Source organism: Panthera leo, chromosome B3 (assembly GCF_018350215.1).
Source record: "Panthera leo isolate Ple1 chromosome B3, P.leo_Ple1_pat1.1, whole genome shotgun sequence".
Lineage (NCBI taxonomy): Eukaryota > Metazoa > Chordata > Mammalia > Carnivora > Felidae > Panthera > Panthera leo.
The window spans coordinates 71413494-71433144 of NC_056684.1; the positions used below are offsets into that span (position 1 = coordinate 71413494).

Consider the following 19651-nt stretch of genomic DNA (forward strand, 5'->3'; position numbering starts at 1 on the left):
TGTCCTAAAGAACTGAAATCATAGAGCTTCAAAAGACTGAAGCTTCAGATCAGGAAGGAAACACTCAACCCATATCAGGAAGTCATCAGTTCCTCAAAACTTCTTTGAGTCACATTGTTTGTTTAAATAGGGCTTACTCCTCCTGTGTCTGCAGTGATACTGATTTTAAACAGTTGAGTTTGAGAGTCTGGGTTTCATCCACACTGTGTGTAAGAATTTCACCTTTCAAGTCCTAGGTTTCTCTTTCCTAGGGCCCAGAACCCATCTGCACCCAGGTGGACAGGAGGCTCTGGCATACCTGGGAGGGGAACAGCAGACAAAAGCCTCTGAGTCTGGGACTAACCACTGCTTCTGTTCTCAGCGGGAGCCCCAACACGGAGACCTGGTAAGGAGAGAAGCCTGGGAGCTGGGGAGTAGAGCAATGAAGATGGCTGGAAGGTCTGCGTCAAATAGATGGAGGACAAATATTCCAGGAAGGTGGAGGGAAGAAACAATGTTCTGTAAGCATAAGTATAGGAAAAAGAGAAGAAAATGATCTGCCAATCAGAGGAAAAGACATCTTACCTTATATTCCTCCTCACTGGGCTTCAGTCTCTTCATAGGATTGTGAGACTCAAGTGAGGAAGAAGATAGCTAAAAAAAAAGAAAAAGGAAAGACCAATGACCATCTTAAAAGGCACAATAAAAATCTAAATGGTTGTGAATAATAATTTTGCTCTTATTGCTTCTACTACTATCACTACCTCATTTTTTTCTCTCTTCTTACAGAGAAAAGATGAGACTGGATCTTCTGGGACACTTTCCTCTCCTCCTGCTGCTGCTGGCTTTATGGGGGCCAGTGCGTCCACTTTGTGCTTGGCGTCAATCCCTCACCAGGGCCCAGTGGTTTGAAATTCAGCATGTAAGGTCAAGCCCTGTCAGGTGCAACACAGAAATGAATGGTGTCAATAATTATACTCAGAACTGTAAGGTTCACAACACCTTTCTGCATGACTCCTTCGAGAACGTGTCTGATACCTGTCTTTTGTCCAACGTGACCTGCAAAAATCGGATGAATAACTGCCACCGGAGTCCACAGCGTGTTAATATGACTGACTGCACACTCACTTCAGGGAAGTATCCCAACTGCAAGTACAAAGATACTCCCCTGTACAAATTCTTCATTATTGCCTGTGATCCCCCTCAGCAGGGCGACCCTCCCTATCGGTTGGTTCCTGTACACTTAGATAACGTTATTTGAAGTTTCCATCACTTTCCCTGTCATTCAGCACAGGTTTTCTTATGATCTCCTCTGCTATTTCTTTTCCTTTGTTGATTTCCATGGTTCCCATAGAAGAAAGAAGGAGGGTACTGGGCGGGGGGCGGGGGGGGGGGATTCACATGCCAAGGATGCAAGACCAGCGCTGGGGACAAAGAGACATGGGATTCTTTTCTGCTTTGGGAGGTCTGTGTGTTTTGAAGGAAGGCAATAGGGAAGAGGGCAAAGAAAGACACAGGCTTCCATATTTTTAATCTTGGAACTTCTGCCAAGCTTTGGTGCACTGTGTTCACAGCAATAAAACCACTTTCTTTTGCATTGTAACGACTGTGAGTATGTGTGTTTGGGGCCCCTGTACATCATTGCCACTCTGGAGCCACCTAGACTTGCATTTGCCAGCATTCTCAGAACTATTTGGGTCTTAGGCAACCTTAGAGGTTATTAAGCAACCTTGGGCCTCTGCCACTTCTCTCACCACTGCGTCTTTGGGACTTTGGAGCAAGAAAGTTCTCTATCCCTTCAAACTCTGTTCATAGATTTTACATATTTCCCTTAAAACCATTGTCTATGTTTATCTGTAGGTGGCATGGATGCCTCATAGACTGTTTTGACAGCACTTTCACACACAGATTCTAACACTGACAACTGATGCATCGTAGATCTTTACTATTGGTTTCTATATTTCATCAGATAATGTTTTAAATATAGGTAGTAGTAAGGGTAATAATCCACTATAGGCTTAGCGTCAATTTTCCCATTATAATTTTTTTAAAAAACTATTTTTTAAATGATTATTTATTTATTTTGAGAGAGAGAGTACTAGCAGGGGAGGGGCTGAGAGAGGGGAAGAGAGAGAATCCCAAGCAGGCTCTGTGTCATTAGCACAGAGCCCTATGAGGGCTCAATCTCATGAACCATGAGATCATGACCTGAGCTGAAATCAAGACACTCAACCGACTGAGCTACCCAGGTGCCCCCAATTCTCCCAATCTTTTGGAATCAATGAAGAGAAAACATAAATTCAAGAAAAAAAAAGCAGTGGGAAACTAAAAAAAGCCTTACATAAATCCTGAAATATCACAGAAATAATGGCGTTTTGGAACAGGTAGTGGATTTAGAAATTGAAGGACTAGGGTTAAGAATTAGGCTGGATTAAGAATTTAGGTCTTAGATGTAGGGGAGGAAGAATAATTTTCCCTCTATCTTCCTAGATTCTTGACTGAGACCCTCCCCATCCCATAATAAAAAGGCAGATTAATGAGACAAAAATCATTTAAATTATGTACATACATATGGGAGCCCCACAAAAATATGAGATACTCAAAAGCAGCCAGCCAGCTGAGGCTTATGTACCATCCTGGGCTAAGGAAAGGATAGGGGTCAAGGATTTTAAGAGTGGGGGGAAGGCAATTCATAGCAAGGTAAGAAGAGGAAATGTTTGGTAAACAAAATTTGCCCTGCCATGCTGATGAGCCACTCAGATGAAAAAGCAATCCCTATTATAGCTCACTTCCATGTACAGGTCCCCTTTCTCATGTAAATTTGCTCTATGAAAGGGTAACCTCTACTCTGCTTTCAGAATTTCTCCTTTGTCTCAAAATGTGCAGCTTAAAATAATTCTTATGCCAAAGAGTCACATTTTGGGGTGGCATATTCTGCTACACATCATACCCTTCAGTTTCCTTGTCAACTACTAGACTCATTGGGCTAGCAGGCCAGTGTAAGTCAAAGTGTTTTGTAGACTGATCTGACTTTGAGTAGCAGCCAAACACAATGCATATTAGAAAGGCCACATATTGAAATAGTTTCAGGTCTGTCAATTACCAGTACTGCAGAATGGTTCTTTCCAAACCAAGCTATTCCTTTAACAGGTGTGCTAATTGGGCTCACTTTCCTTTATGCCACATATTTATATCATATCTTTGAAACAAAGACTGAAATATGAAGTTTCAGGTTTCAGGAGAATGGATTCCAAGGGTGCTAAATATTTAAGGCCCTTCTCACTGGGAAGAGAAATGAAGGCAGGACAACTTGGCATCTGAGAAGGTGGGTACCCATAGGGGAAATTCTGAGAGGATTTCAGTCCTCCAATTTAGAGCAGCTTTCTTTTTTTTTCCCCCAATATATGAAATTTATTGTCAAATTTGTTTCCATACAACACCCAGTGTAGAGCAGCTTTCAATAGTATTCATCTTTAAGCAGTGTTGTATTTACATTGTATAGTTTCAGTCTTCAAGTAAAGTCTGTGGGGAGTGGACAGAAGGATCTGTGTTCATGCTTGATGTAAACCAGTGTAAGAAAGTAGCATCATCCTCAGGGAAAGGGATCTTCAGATGGTCTGCGTTGACCTAATCGGGAATCAGAATGGACTTATGTACAATATAAATGATGGGGTTTGGGAATGGTGGTGGGGGTTTGGAGCTGACAGCCAAGAAATACTGTATTTCTTGACAGCCAAGAAATAATTCTTAAAGATGTCTTTGGTGCAAAAAGTTGATTTTATTAAAGCACAAGGACAGGACCCAGGGGCAGAAAGAGCTGCACTGGGGTTGTGAAGAGTGCCTGGTTATATACTACAGAGTTGGGGGAGGTAATGGCAAAAGGCAGGCCTCCAGAAGGACTCTGATATACTAAAGAGGACTCCAGGGATACCTGAGTCCTTGCTATTGTCAACTTCAGGTTGTTTTTTCCTCTAGTAAGGCATTATCATTAGGATGGTAAGGGGTTTGTGGAAAAATGTTATACTCTGTATTTGCCTCAAGTATTTGTCAATGAGCTCAGGTTATAAGGACATTTAATTCTACCTGCCATTTCCTTCTTGCCTTTATTCCCCACATCATTACAGAGGGGAGGGTGATAATAGGGCCTCCAGGAAAGTAAATCCATAGTTTTCGGGAGATTAGGCTATTGATTGTAAACTGATAGATTAGGCTATTGATTGTAAACTGATAGAGATATGTCCTGCATGACTGTGATCTCTATCAGTCAACCACTTGTTTCCTTTCCTTTCCTTTTGCTCTTGGGAAGCCAGGAGTGGCTGAGGAATATCATACATATCCCACTGGTGGGGAGCAGGGGTGCTAGCTTGTGCTTTGTCCTCAGCTTGCCTCATACTCCCTCATCATAAACATTACCTGGACAATTCCACAGATTCTTGGAGAAAGAAAAGACTGAATTTCCTTTACTCAAACCACTCAGTTACTCACTGTTACTCAACTATAGTTATTTATACATTAAAGGGAACTCATAGATTGAAGAAATTGTAGGAGGGAGTAAGAATGAGGATAACTTTGGGAAAATCTCTTATGATGAAAGGTGTTAGTTCTAAATAAATGGACTAGATGGTGGAGTCTCTCAGTTTTGTGCTATTTTCTGCATTCAATAATGTATTCTGGGAGAGTCAAGATAATTGACTAAATCAGATACTCATTTAGGTATATCCCTAAATCAGCTAAAATGACCTGATAGCATTATACAATGGTCCAAAAAGTAGTAAAACTTAGAAAAAAATTTAGGAAGTAGGAGTTAAGATGGCACAGTAGTGGGGGACCCTATGCTTGTCTTGTCCCTTCAACATAGCCAGATAAAGATCAACTCATTCTAAACACCCAAGAAATCAATCTGAGGACTGAGAGAAAAAACTGCACATTCAGAGGGAGAAAAATGGCCACATCGTGGTAGTTAGGAGCTGCAAAGAGTTGATTTGGGGGAGAAAATAATCAAGGCTGCTGCAGAGGGGAGGGACCCCTGATCATGGAGAAGGAAGCAAGACAGAAAGAGTGAAAGTAGCACATAGGGAATTGCACAAGAAAAACTCTTCCCCAAAACCATTGACTGAGAAAAGGAGAAGGGCTGACTATTGCAAGTTTTTATAAGCAGCAGATCTCAAAGTTTGAAGTTTTAGAAGTCCGCCCTGATGTGGGAAATAAAGGCAGAAGGAAATGCAGATAAAATCATATTTCCTTATGACCTGCAGCCCATTGACAGATACTGGAAGCAAGCAGAGTAGAAAATTTCTCCCGGAACTCCCTACTGTCTTAATGTTAAGGCTTTGCTAGAGAGAAAAACAACTTTAGCCTGACAGCAGCTAGGCCTCCAATATCCTGTGAGTCTTCTTTAGCATATGAAAATCCTTTGGAAACTTCCCTTTGACTTTACCTCCCCCAACTACTAAGTATATAATCAGTCTCTCCTCATGGTCCCGGGGTGGCTCTTCCTGCCCACGGGTCTTGTCCCTGTGCTTTAATAAAATCACCGTTTTGCACCAAAGATCTCTCAAGAATCCTTTCTTGGCTGTGGGCTCTAGACCCCACCACCATTCCAAAACCCCATCACACACCATCTCTGCCTAGTCGACTCAGTGGTTCTCCTCTGGGGAAGGAGGACAGAGGCCCAGGAGTTGGACACTTAACTGACTGAGCTGCCCAGGTGCCCCCAGATGAACTAGATTTTAAACTGAAGTCTGCAATAAGAGATGAAGAAGGGCACTACATCATAATTAAGGGATATATCCATCAAGAAGATCTAACAACTGTAAATATTTATGCCCCTAACTTGAACACCCAAATATATAAATCAATTAATCACAAACATACAGAAACTCATTGATAATAATACAATAATAGTAGGGGACTTCAACACCCCCACTTAGAGCAACCGACAAGTCATCTAAGCAGAAAATCAAGAAGGAAACAATGGCTTTGAATGACACACTGGACCACACGGACTCAGCAGATCCATTCAAAACATTTCATCCTAAAGAAGCAGAATACATATTCTTTTCAAGTGCACGTGGAACATTCTCCAGCATAGACCACATACTGGGTCACAAATCAGGCCTCAACAAGTACAAAAAGATTGAGATCATGCCATGCATATTTTCAGACCACAATACTATGAAACTTGAAGTCAACCACAAGAAAAAATTTGCAAAGACCGCAAATACATGGAACTTAAAGAACTTCCTTCTGAAGAATGAATGGGTTAACCAGAAAATTAAAGAATAAATAAATAAATAAATAAATGGAAGGCAAATGAAAATGAAAACAGGACAGTCCAAAACCTTTGGGATGCCCCAAAGGTGGTCCTAAGAGGGAAGTATATAGCAATACAGGCCTGTATCAAGAAGCAAGACAAATCTCAATACACAGCCTAACCTTACACCTAAAGGAGATAGAAAAGGATAAGCAAATGAAGCCTAAAGTCAGCAGAAGAAGGGAAATAATAAAGAATAGAGTAGATATAAATGATATAGAAACAATAGGAACAACAACAACAACAAAAACAGAAGAACAGATCAATGAAACTAAGAACCGGTTCTTTGAAAGAATTAATAAAATTGATAAACCTCTAGCCAGACTTAGCAAAAAGAAAAGAAAAAGGACCCAAATAAATAAAATCACAAATGAAAGAAGACAGATGACAACCAACACAACAGAAAAAGTAAGAATTATAAGAGAATATTATGAAAAATTATATGCCAATAAACTTGGCAATCTGGAAAAAAGGGATAACTTCCAAGAAACATAAAAATTACCAAAAGTGAAACAGGAAGAAACAAAAAATTGAAGAGACACATAACCAGGAAACAAACTGAATCAGCAATCAAAAATCTCCCAACAAACAAAAGTCCAGGGCCAGATGGCTTCCCAGGAGAATTCTACCAGACATTTAAAGAAGAAATAGAGGCATCTGGGTGGCTCAGTCAGTTAAGCATCTGACTCTTGATTTTGGCTCAGGTCATGATCTCACAGTTCATGGGATCAAGCCCCATACTGGGCTGTGCTGACAGCACAGAGTCTGCTTGGGGATTCTCTCTCTGCCCCTCCCCAACTCATACTCTTTAAATAAATAAATAAATTTTCAAAAATAAAGAGTTAATATCTATTCTTCTCAAACTTTTCTAAAAAATAGAAATGGAAAGAAAACTTCCAAACTCATTCTACAAGGCCAGCATTATCTTGATTCCAAAGCCAGACAAAGCAGAATTATAGGCCAACATCCCTGATTAACATGGATGCAAAAATTGGTAACAAGATACAAGCAAATCAAATCCAACAGTATATTAAAAAATTAGTCACCACAATCAAGTGGGATTTATTGCTGGGCTGAAAGGGTGGCTCCATATTTGCAAATCAACCAATATGATACACCACATTAATGAAAGAAAGGATAAGAACCATATGACACTCTCAATAGATGCAGAAATAGCATTTGACAAAATACAGCATCCATTCTTGATAAAAATCCTCAAAAAAGTAGGGATAGAGGCAACATACCTCAATGTCATAAAGTCCATATACAAAAGACCTGCAGCTAATATTGTCCTCAATGAGGAAAAATTGAGAGCTTTTTCTCTACAATCAGGAACAAGACAGGGAAATCCAGTCTCATTGTTATTTAACATTGTACTCAAAGTCCTAGCCTCAGCAATCAGACAACAAAAAGAAATAAAAGCATCCAAATCATCAAGGAAGAAGTCAAACCTTCACTATTTGCAGATGACATGATACTCTATGTAGAAAACCCAAAAGACTCCACCAAAAAATTGCTAGAACTAATACACAAATTACGCAGTCACAGGATATAAAATAAACATACAGAAATCTGTTGCCTTTCTATACAACAATGATGAAGCAGCAGAAATCAAGTAATTGATCCCGTTTACAATTGCATCAAAAACAATAAAATACTTAGGAATAAATTTAACCAACGAAGTAAAAGATCCGTGTACTCTGAAAACTATAAAACCTTTATGAAAGAAATTGAAGAGGACACAAAGAAATGGAAACGCATTCCATGCTCATGGATTGGAAGAACAAACATTGTTAAAATCTCTATACTACCCAAAGCAATCTACACATTTAATGCAATCCCTATCAAAATAACACCAACATTTTTTAATTTATTTTTTTAATATACATCCAAGTTAGTTAGCATATAGTGCAACAGTAATTTCAGGAGTAGATTAATGCCACTTACCCATTTAGCCCATCCCCCCTCCCACAACCCCTCCAGTAACCCTCTGTTTGTTCTCCATATTTAAGAGTCTCTTATGTTTTTCTCCCCTTCCCTGTTTTTATATTATTTTTGCATCTCGTCCCTTATGTTCATCTGTTTTGTGTCTTAAAGTTCTCATATGAGTGAAGTCATTTGATATTTGTGTTTCTCTGACTAATTTCACTTAGCATAACACCCTCTAGTTTCATCCACATAATTGCAAATGAACACCAGCATTTTTTACAGAGGTAGAACAAACAATCCTACAATTTGTATGGAGCCACAAAGGACCCCAAATAACCAAAGCAATCCTGAAAAAGAAAAGCAAACCTGGAGGCATCACAATTCTGGACTTCAAGATGTATTACAAACCTGTAGTCATCAGGACAGTATGTTACTGCTGTAAAAATAGACACATAGATCAATGGAATAGAATAGAAAACCCAGAAATGGAACCACAACTATACGGTCAACTAGTCTTCAACTAAGCATGAAAGAATGTCCAATGAAAAAAAAAAGACAGTCTCTTCAACAAATGGTGTTTGGAAAACTAGACAGCAACATGCAGAATGAAACTGGACCACTTTCTTACATCATACACAAAAATAAATTCAAAATGGATGAAAGACCTATATGTGAGATAGGAAACCATAAAAATCATAGAGGAGAACAGAGGCAGTAACCTCTTTGACCTCAGCTGAAGCAACTTCTTACTAGACACGTCTCCAGAACAAATGGAAACAAAAGCAAATATGAACTACTGGGACTTGATCAAGATAAAAGTCTTCTGCACAGCAAAGGAAAAAATCAACGAAACTAAAAGGCAACTTATAGAATCTCAATCTTCTGTTGATGAATATGTAGAAAATGTTTACCAATGTAGATTTAGATGTGGAATTGTCAAGCTATATGTATATTTTCAATTTTACTGAATATTGCCATATTTTCTTCAAACCGATCGTAGCATATTGCATTTTCCAAAGATGTCCACACCAACATATCCCATTCTACATGCTCTTCTTGTAGTGTGATGTTGATTCTCCTTTATTAAAAGGTATGGTCTGTATTTCCTTTCCCTGAGTATGGGTTAGTTTTAGGAACTCACTTCTATTTTATTTTTTTAATGTTTATTTTTGAGAGAAAGAGCACAAGTGGGGGAGGTGCAGAGACAAGAGGACAGACAGAGAATTTGAAGCAGGTTCCGCAATGAGAGCAGAGAGCCCCATATGGGGCCTGAAGTCACGAACCCCCACGAGATCAGGACCTGATTCAAAATAAGATGCTCAATGCCTAAGCCACCCAGGGACCCTGGAACTCACTTCTAATAAATAGAACGCAAAGTAGCACTGCACAATGTCCACGCCAAGTCATAAGAGGTGATACAGCTTCAGCTGCATTGTCCTTCTCTGTCTTGGGACACAATCTCCATGCTATAGAGAAGCTCATGCCACCCAGAGAAGCCTGGTACAGATATTTCAGCCATCAGGCCCAGCTAAGGTCTCAGCCACTATCAACCACTCATCATGTGTGGTGAACACGCCTTCAGGTGATTCCTGCTCTTAATCTTTGAGTCCTCCAGCTGTGGCCTCAGACATGGGAGCAGAGACAAGCTGCCCTCACTGTGTTCTATTTGAATTCCTGACCCACTCAAATTTTTCCTTTCTTTATAACAAAATAAAACAAAACAAAAAACCCAAAGGAGGGAGATTTCTCACACAAACCTTCTAAGGGAAATATTGAGCAATATAACAGCCTACGGCCCCAGTTTTTACCACATATGCAGAAATGTTCTTTTTTTCCCCTCTTGTGGTCATATTGTATAGCACCCTCCTAACAACAGTTAACTAACAACAGTTGATAAACGGCCGTTAGCCAAGATTGCAATGCAGGCTGCAGCTCAGTGTCTAAAAGTCTAAAAGTCCATTCATGTCATGTTTCAGCTACTGTTTTAATCAAAGGGTTCACCATGCAGGAGTCTCAGAGTGTTCACTATCAAGGACAGAGTAAAGCTGGGGAGTGTTTTAGTTGTTTTTTTGTTTTTTGCTTCTTTGTTTTTTATTTAACTGAATCCATACTTCATTCAGATTTCCTTAGATTTTACCAATGTTCTTGTTCTGTTCCAGGGTCCCATCCAAGACACCACTTTATATTTAGTTGTCATGTGTCCTTAGGCTCCTCTTGGCTATGACAGTCTTTCAAACTATCCTTGTTTTTGAGGACCATGATAATTTTGTAGAGAACTGGTCAGGTGTTTTGCAAAATGTAATCATCCTAGTTTTAAACCAACTTTTCTGGGGTGCCTGGGTGGCTCAGTTGGTTAAGTTTCGGACTCTTGATTTAGGCTCAGGTCATGATCTCAGGCTCTGCGCTGACAGCACGGGGCTTGCTTGGTATTCTCTCCCCCCCCACCCCCCTTACCCCTTCCCTCAAAAATAAATAAATAAACATTAAACCAAATTTTCTTTCAAATTGTCATTAATTGGTGGGCCCAGGCTGCAAAGAGGAATAGTTGGCTTTTGCATTGAAAAGACCTGTGGTAGGAATAAACAACGGAATATCCTTGGAAGTGGGGGACTGAGTGATTGATAGATTGATTGATGTATTGATTGGTTTTCACACTGACACGTTTTTAACCTGCAGCTTTCAGAGTAGAGATGACCCGGTTCTGGCAGGTGCACGGAGACCAGGGCCCCTATGCCCACCGTGTTCGCGGGGCGGGCAGTCTATCACACCCTGCATCCTCCTGTTGTGTCCGCCAAGCACAGGCCGGGGTATCTGTGTCCAGCTGGGCCAGCCCACGGCCAAAGTCGGTCTGGTACATGGCACCTCTGCAGGGTCCGCACCTCCTCCCACGGTTGCTTCAGGGTGCCAGCCGTCCCTCGGGGACCGGGTGGGGGACCACGGAAGCCCCTGGCTCTGAGGAGCACCCGTTAGATGAGACCCGGACCCCTGCCTCCCTTCAGGGCCCAGTGGGAAGAGCGTCCAGGAAAGATCTTGGGTCCCACGGTGAAGACTTCAGGGGCGCGGTGCGCCAGGGGCTGTGCCCAGGCTCTCTGTCCGGATTCAGATACGTGCTCCCCGCGCGCACTCGCCACAGTCTCCCACTTCCGAGCAGCAGTGTGCGAGTTACAGTCGCTCCACATCTTTGATGATATGTGGTATGGTCAGTCATTTTAATTTTGACCACTATAATAAGTGTGTAATGGTTCTAATTTGCATTTCCTTAATGACCGATGTTATGGAACAATTGGCTAGTTTGATTTCCTATTACTAAATGTTGAGTTTTGAGATTCCTTTATGTGCTCTGGATACATATTTTTAAAAATTAGGGGCGCCTGGGTGGCTCAGTCGGTTAAGCGGCCGACTTCGGCTCAGGTCATGATCTCGCGGTCCATGAGTTCGAGCCCCGCGTCGGGCTCTGTGCTGACCGCTCAGAGCCTGGAGCCTGTTTCGGATTCTGTGTCTGCCTCTCTCTCTGACCCTCCCCCGTTCATGCTCGCTCTCTCTCTGTCTCAAAAATAATAAATAAACGTTAAAAAAAAATTTTTTTTTAATTTAAAAAAAAAATTAAAAAAATAAAAATAAAAATCAGATATCTGGTTTGCAAATACTGTCCTAGTTAGTAGCTTGTCTACTCATTCTCCTGATTCTTCTTTTAAAGAACAGAAGTTCACAGTTATGTTTAAAGCTTTATTGACATAGAGCTGAAACACCATATGCTACATGTATTTAAAGAGTATAGTCTGGTAAGTTTTGACCTATGCATCCACTCATGAAACCACCACCATGATCAAGATAGTAAACATATCCATGCTTCCCCCAAATTTTCTTCCTACTACTTTATAATCCCTCCCTCCTGATTTACTGCCCCCACCCCCACACCAACTTTATAATAAGTTTTGAAACCAAGTGGTGTTAGCCTTTCAACTTTGTTCTTTTTAAAGTTGTTTTGGCTATTGTAGGTTCTTTGTATTTCCCTGTGAATTTTAGAATCATCTTACCCTCCAGGGATTTTGATTAGGAATGATTTGATTCTATAGATCAATTTGGGGAAAACTGACATATTAATAATACTGAGTCTTTAGACCCATGAACATTATATAGCTCTCTTTACATTTTCTTGGCAAATCTTTTTATTTTTAATATTGATGAGGTTCAGGATGCACGTCCCAAACTATGGCACCTTGGCATAATATATGTTCATCAATCTGTTCCCATTGCTCAGATGAAGGAAAACATGGAGCCTTCCCTTCTGTCCCCACTAACACCAAGTTCCAGTGCTTTAGTGCAGGATGTATGATGGGATGAGTTACTTCAGGGACTGGGGGATGAAATGGTGGCACACAGAGCACTGATCCAAGAAATTAAGAGATTCAACTCAAGACAACTGGAAAAATTGGTGACAGAGTGTTATTAGTTTGCTAGGGCCACCATAATATGATACCACAAACTGAGTGCCTTAAACAACAGATGTTCATTTTCTCACAGTTCTGGAAACCAGAAGTCCAAAACCAAGGCTTTGAAAGGTTTGGTTTCTTCTGAGGCCTCTTTCTGCAGCTTGCAGAAGGCTGCCTTCTTGCTGTGCCCTTACATGGTCTTCTCTGCCCACATGAACCCCTGACATTTCTCTGTGTGTTCAAATTTCCTCTTCTTATAAAGACACCAGTCACATTGGATTAAGGTCCACCCTAAGGGCCTCATTTTGACTTAATCATGTCTTTAAAGGCCCTAACTTCAAATATAATCACATTCAGAGATACAGTCAAAACGTTTCTGAGAACCTAGGGCTTCACCATATAGCCTTTGAGAAAATACAATTCAGCACATAGCAGAGGGTATAAAGAAATGGATAAATTTTTAAAAAGTGGTTTATAGAAGCCTCTAAAAACCAAGTAATGGTGTGAGACATTCATGTGTTTTAGTCTCTAATTACAGCTTGGCTACTTCTGTGAGATGAGAATACAATGAATAAATTTAATCTGTACTCTGCTCTTATGACAGCTGTTTATTTGGTGGCTACCAAGAGTGTTGAGGATTTCACAGATAGCAGTTGTGTAAAGAAATGAGGAAAGAAATGATGGTTTTATATCTCCCATTATCTAGGCTGACTGAAGGAAATGCAGGTGCATATGGGTGCTGTAAAAAATACAAGGGTTGCAAAATGAACTACTGGGACCTTATCAAAATAAAAAAGTTTCTGCACAGTAAAGGAAACAATCAGCAAAACTAAAAGGCAACTGACAGAATGGGAGAAGATATTTGCAAATGACATATCAGATAAAGGGTTAATATCCAAAATCTATAAAGAACTGATCAAACTCAACACCCAAAAAACAAATAATCTAGTGAAGAAATGGGCCATTTCTCCAAGGAAGACATCCAGATGGCCAACTGACACATGAAAAAGTGCTCAACATCACTCATCATCAGGGAAATACAAATCAAAACCAAAATGAGATACCACCTTACACCTGTCAGAATGGCTAATATTAACAACTCAGGCAACAACAGATGTTGGTGAGGATGTGGAGAAAGAGGATCTCTTTTGCATTGTTGGTGGCAATGCAAGCTGGTGCAGCCACTCTGGAAAAAAGCATGGAGGTTCCTCAAAAAACTAAAAATAGAACTACCCTACGACCCAGCAATTGCACTTCTAGGCATTTATCCACGGGATATAGGTGTGCTGTTTTGAAGGGATACATGCACCCCCATGTTTATAGCAGCACTATCAGGAATAGCCAAAGTATGGCAAGAGCCCAAATGTCCATCGATGGATGAATGGATAAAGAAGATGTGATATATATATATATGTATATGTATATATATATAATGGAGTATTGCTCGGCAATCAATCAAAGAGAATGAAATCTTGCCATTTGCAACTACGTGGATGGAACTGGAGGGTATTATGCTAAGTGAAATTAGTCAGAGAAAGACAAAAATCATGTGACTTCACTCATATGAGGACATTAAAAGACAAAACAGATGAACATAAGGGAAGGGAAACAAAAATAGTATAAAAACAGGGAGGGGGACAAAACAGAAGAGACTCATAAATATGGAGAACAAACTGAGGGTTACTGGAGGGGTTGTGGGTGGAGGGATGGGCTAAATGGGTAAGAGGAATTAAGGAATCTACTCCTGAAATCATTGTTTCACTATATGCTAATTGGGATATAAATTTAAAAAAATAAAAAATAAATAAATAAATAAATAAATAAAGTGCTGAAGACCTAGAATAGCTAAGACAAACTCATAATTTGTGATTTGAGGAAGTAGTGGGGGAGATCTGAATTGGGAGGATTTTCTAACTGCTTTGGAACCACATTTATCATATTGTATCCAGAACTAGTAGTAAATAAGTTGTTTTAAATCAAAAAAAAGAAAAAGAAAACAGTAAGAAAAACTGAATTAAAAGTGGTTAAAAGATTTGAATAGACACTTCAAGTTGTGGATGACAAGCAGAGGAAAAGATGCTCAATATTATTAATCACTAGAGAAATGCAAATTACAGCCACAATGATACACCACCCTATGCCAGTCAGAATGGCTAAAACTAAAAGGACAAACAATACCAAGAGCTGGTGAGAATGCAGAGAAAATGATGGGAAGGCAAGATAGTACAGATTCTTTGGAAAACAGCTGAATAGTTTATTATTATGTCAAACATATATTTACCATAGGATCTAGAATTCCAAATCCTGTTAAGTAGCCAAGAGAAAAAAAAATACGTGTTCATATTTGAATATTTATATAGGCTTTATTCATAACTGCCAAAATTTACCATCTCAAATGTCCTTCAAATGAGTAAAGAAATTGTGGTATACCCATATAATGGAACACAAACGACTGATACATACAACAGCATGGATGAGCTTCAAATACCTTATGCTAAATAAAAGAAGCCAGATTTAAAAAAAAAAAAAATACAAGGACTGGATATCACCCTACAGAACTAAAGTAAAACATCAAGGCTCGCCATAGAGTTGGCCCACCATTCCTAAAAGCCCAAATAAAGAAGGTAGAATTCCGGAAAAGTGAAGCTATATTTCCTGTGAGGAAAAATAGATTTTCTTCCTACTCCTGAGTGATTTGATCAGTGAACTTCCCAGACCAGAAAGTCAACAGAACCAAGGGAGCTATGCACCCAACTATGCCATCCTTTCTAATCTTGTTTTCTTATCCCTTTTTATCTCCAAGTCTCTCCAGACCTACTTCTTTGATGCCATATCCTTAATTCCTTCTACCTTCCGTCTTCTGACTTCCTCTGCTTTCTCCACTGCCTGCCCTCCCCAACCTCAACACTCCCACTTATACAATCTCCAGCTGAAAGCCGATCAGTACTGTATTATACTGATCAGTACAATCTCCAGCTGAAAGCTGATCAGTACAGTATCAGTATTGCTGAGTGCAGTACTAAGAAGCATATCATAGGTCTCTCCACTGGACTGCCTCTGTGGAAACAGAGGGCAGGGGAAGGAAGATTTGGGGTGTAGAAATTTGGGGAGGGGAGTTTGCATGGTTCTTTATGATGTTGAATCACCATTTGTTGACTGGGCCGGCCAGGCGCCCCCCAACTTCTGTTAGGCGTGTTTCCAATGGTACGCAGGAAATTCCAGATCACACTTCTGCGTTCTCTTGTTTGCTGCCCAGATCTTGGCTCCGCATGAGCTGTCAGGGTCCAGAAAGCCTAACAAGCCCCGATAGGAGCTAGCTGCCAACTTTGACTCTCAGAGACTGTCTAAAGTTGTCTGAGAGGGAAATCGGCCCTAGAAGGGTGCTTGAAGTTGGCTAGGACAATGAGAGAAGAAATCTGAATGAAACCAGATCTCAATGATGTGACTATTCTAGAGATGCCTTCTCACACGTAACCAAAAACCACATGCCACTGGCCGGCACAGCTAGAAAGGGAATAGTTGCTCACCTAGAAAGTCATCAGTGTGAGGGGACTTTGAAATTACCAAACCCATCCCTCTGGCTTTACACATTAGAACACTGTGGTCCAGGAATGTTTGGCTGGCTTAGTCAGTGGAACATGCAACTTTTGATCTCAGGGTTGTGAGTTTGAGCCCCACATTCAGTACAGAGATTATAAGAAAGAAAAGAAAAGAAAAGAAAAGAAAAGAAAAGAAAAGAAAAGAGAAAAGAAAGAAAGAAAGAAAGAAAGAAAGAAAGAAAGAAAGAAAAAGGAAGGAAGGAAGGAAGGAAGGAAGGAAGGAAGGAAGGAAGGAAAGGAAGGAAGGAAGGAAGGAAGAGAGAAAAGGAGGAAAATGGTGGCCCAAGAGGGCTACAGACTTGCCTCAGGGCACAGGGAACTCATAGTAGGACTAGGACTAAAACAGGTGCCCTGGCCCAATTATCCACCTGGCTGCATACTCAAAGAAGGTGAAAAAGGAAGGAAACTGACCCCGTGTGTAGGCCCTGTCCAGACTTGCAGCAAAACGAATGTAGGGAATGACGAATAGCAGTGATGAACTTTAAAGTATAGTCACCAAACTCATTAGTAGAAGCCGCCCAGTGATACTCTGTCCCTTCAGGTGAACGACTCCTTCTTTATTGTTAATTAAGAGACAATAAGAGAGTGAGAAGGGAGATAAGCTTGGAGGGAGGAGGCTGAGAAGACACCCACCCATCCACACTTACTACAAGCCACAGAGAAACCCCAAGTACGTGTGAATTTCTTGAATGATCTGTGGAGGTGCTATCGGTCTTGTCCCCTAGAAAGTGACTCCTGGCAACATTCTGAGATGCTTCCAGGTATGTTACTATACTAGTCATCTAGTATGTTTTCATTCTCTAAATTCTGTGTACGGACCTCCATCATGAAACACGAATCATACAGGCGGAGGGCTGTCCCACACTTAGGATCAAGTCCCAAAGGCAATACTGAAGTGCTTTCCATTGAGACAGATAGATTCAGTGCCCCGTTAGTGTTCCCACTTGCTCCATGAGGGCTGAATCAGTCTAAGAAGGCAGGAGGAGGGTGTTGGGAGCAGCCTTTCATTTCAGTTAGAGAGAAAGCTCAAACTGCAAGCACTAATGAAGCAGCACTTGGAAAGAAAGAACCTGAGTGATTCTCATTGATTATGCAGGGGTCTATTGGCTGCTAAACTGAAGGAGGAGTTTACCCCAGAGAGGGCCAGGAGAGGACCAGTGGGGCAGGAGCCACTGTGATTTTGTGGGTGCACTCGAAGCTGTGGGAGTAAGGAAGAGCTGGGACACTGAGCTGTGTTTACCTGTCCATTGAGAATGCAGAATTCCTGAAGCTTGTTTGGTTTAAAGAATTTTCTGAATATTAGCACTTTCCTTCTTAGAAGAATCACTGGATATGGCCATTTCTGCCTTTAAACAGATACTCAAATTAACGTGTTAGCACCTCCAACTTAAAATTAATCTGCCTGGATTAGTCTCCTGGAAGGGGTTACTTACGCCTTTATTTGTGGGGTAGCTACAGTCTCCCCGCTGAACAGAGATCTCTGGTTTGTCACCAGACTGTTTGAGGTCTTTCTCTCCTTGATTGTGCCTGACCCTCTCCAGGACAGGACTAGGTCTTTCTTCTCCACGTGTCCTCCTATTCAGAGCACTTTCCCTCTGCACCAGCTCCCTGGCTGTGCAGGTATGGACCTTTGTCATCACCCATCACTTTATTCCCCAGATGGAAGCCCCCAGCAGTCCCAGGCCCAGAATGTGCGGGGGGTCAGAAGCCAGAGCTGGTGAGTGCACAGATATTGATGCAGTCACACCCCAAGTGAGAGTTCTTAAAAGCTCCAGTGAAGTGTTCTCTCAGCACCAGCAGGAGGGAATTGAGGAGCTTTGGGTTTGGGAACAAAAGTGAAATGAACTTAAGACAAATTCTGGCTCAAGGAACATATCTAGAAACTCCAAGTTTCCTTCTCTTCCATCCTCACTGCTAGTAAGAACGTGATCCCCATTACCACAGAAATGCCCCCACACACACACAGAGAGGGACAAATGGCTCCCTCTCACCTGCAGCCCTCCTCCCTCATACAGATGTGAAAGATTCATGTTGCATAAGGGAAACACAGTCTCTTCTGATATTTATGAGTGTGGTACGTAAAGACAATGACAGAACTGGGCAAAGAGGTTGGAGGTAGGGCCTTTCTCTAGTTCTATGACCTTGTCTAGAGCCAAATGCAACTGTAAAGAGGGGGGTCAGATGTAACGATTAAATGACGACAGAAGCTGAGTCTAGCCTTTACAATGACTGTACAGAAGTGGTGCCAAGAATGGAGCATTCACAGGCCAAGTGCACTGGGAACCTGGGAGAGAGCCACCAGTGAGCTCAGGGAGAGAGCCACCAAACTCCCTCCACAGCCCTTAGTAAAAGAGAGACTACAGAGTATTCTTCCTGAGTCAACTCTGGTAGCAGAAAGGACACCAACTGGAAGGAAGCCAGGGGACTGGGGTCTAGCCCCAGCTCTGCCACTACCTAGCAGTGGCCATGAACAAGTCACTGAACCTTTCTGAGATTCAGGCTGTTCCTCTGTAAAAAGGCAGGGATGACATTAGGGATGGTGAATGGCACACACACCTTTACCTCCATCCTGCCTTTAATAGAGGCTATGGTTCAACCACATCACTTATTAGAATTTTTTTCTACAGCATTCTGGGCAGGACCTTCCAAAAGGGTTGGTACAGAAGCCAAAATCTCCTTATTCTCCAATTTTATAAACTCTACAGTGCCCTCTAATTCCTACATTGAAGGTTCCGACTTTCCAACTAGGACATAACTATTTTTTTCTAATTTAGTGATAGCTCACTCAAAAAAAAAAAAAAAAAGGAAAAGGACAATTTAGGATCATACTTTCATGCACTCCTGTATGCAGTCTGCTCCACCCAGGGGCTGAGCAGGCTCTTCCTGAGGTTACCCCGTCCTTCCTTCTGTGCCAGACATTCTTGTATTTGAGCCTTGCCCTCTGTCAGTTCACCCAGCATGACAGTCCCAGACTGGAGCTCCCTTCTATCCCAAATCGCCCATACTTCACAGCTTAATATTTGGCATCAAGGAATCTACAAGGAGGGGAATGATCTCCGGTTACTAAAAACCAAGACGAGAGAAGGCATTGAATGATTCTATCCAATGCTTACCAAAGCTAACCAGAATGTCAGTTCTCACCCCTGGCAGGAAAGCAATCACACAAACAGTACGAGGATGAGGCCAGCTTCAGAAATTCAGGTGGAGGGGTGCCCGGGTGGCTCAGTTGGTTAAGCATCTGACTTCAGCTCAGGTTATGATCTCACAGCTCAGCTCACGAGTGTGAGCCCCGAGTCAGGCCGGGAGCTGGATTCTCTCTCCGTCTCTCTGTCCCTCCCTGCCCCTCCCCCCCTCACTCTCTTTCAAAAAAGAAAGAAAAGAAAAGAAATACAGGTGGA

The 19651-nt window shown here is 41.4% G+C and overlaps 1 protein-coding gene across 1 annotated transcript; it reads left to right on the forward strand.

Moving 5' to 3' along the window:
- Positions 1 to 110: 110 nt before the first annotated feature.
- Positions 111 to 1621, forward strand: LOC122221262 (ribonuclease K6-like). Its single transcript, XM_042940577.1, has 2 exons — positions 111 to 385; positions 769 to 1621. Exon 2 carries the CDS (start codon positions 776 to 778, stop codon positions 1238 to 1240), a length of 465 nt encoding a protein of 154 aa, XP_042796511.1. The 5' UTR covers positions 111 to 385; positions 769 to 775; the 3' UTR covers positions 1241 to 1621.
- Positions 1622 to 19651: the final 18030 nt, after the last annotated feature.

Bases quoted from the DNA above. Each gene is read 5' to 3' on its own strand.
- LOC122221262 (XM_042940577.1), top strand. From the start codon at position 776: ATGAGACTGGATCTTCTGGGACACTTTCCTCTCCTCCTGCTGCTGCTG.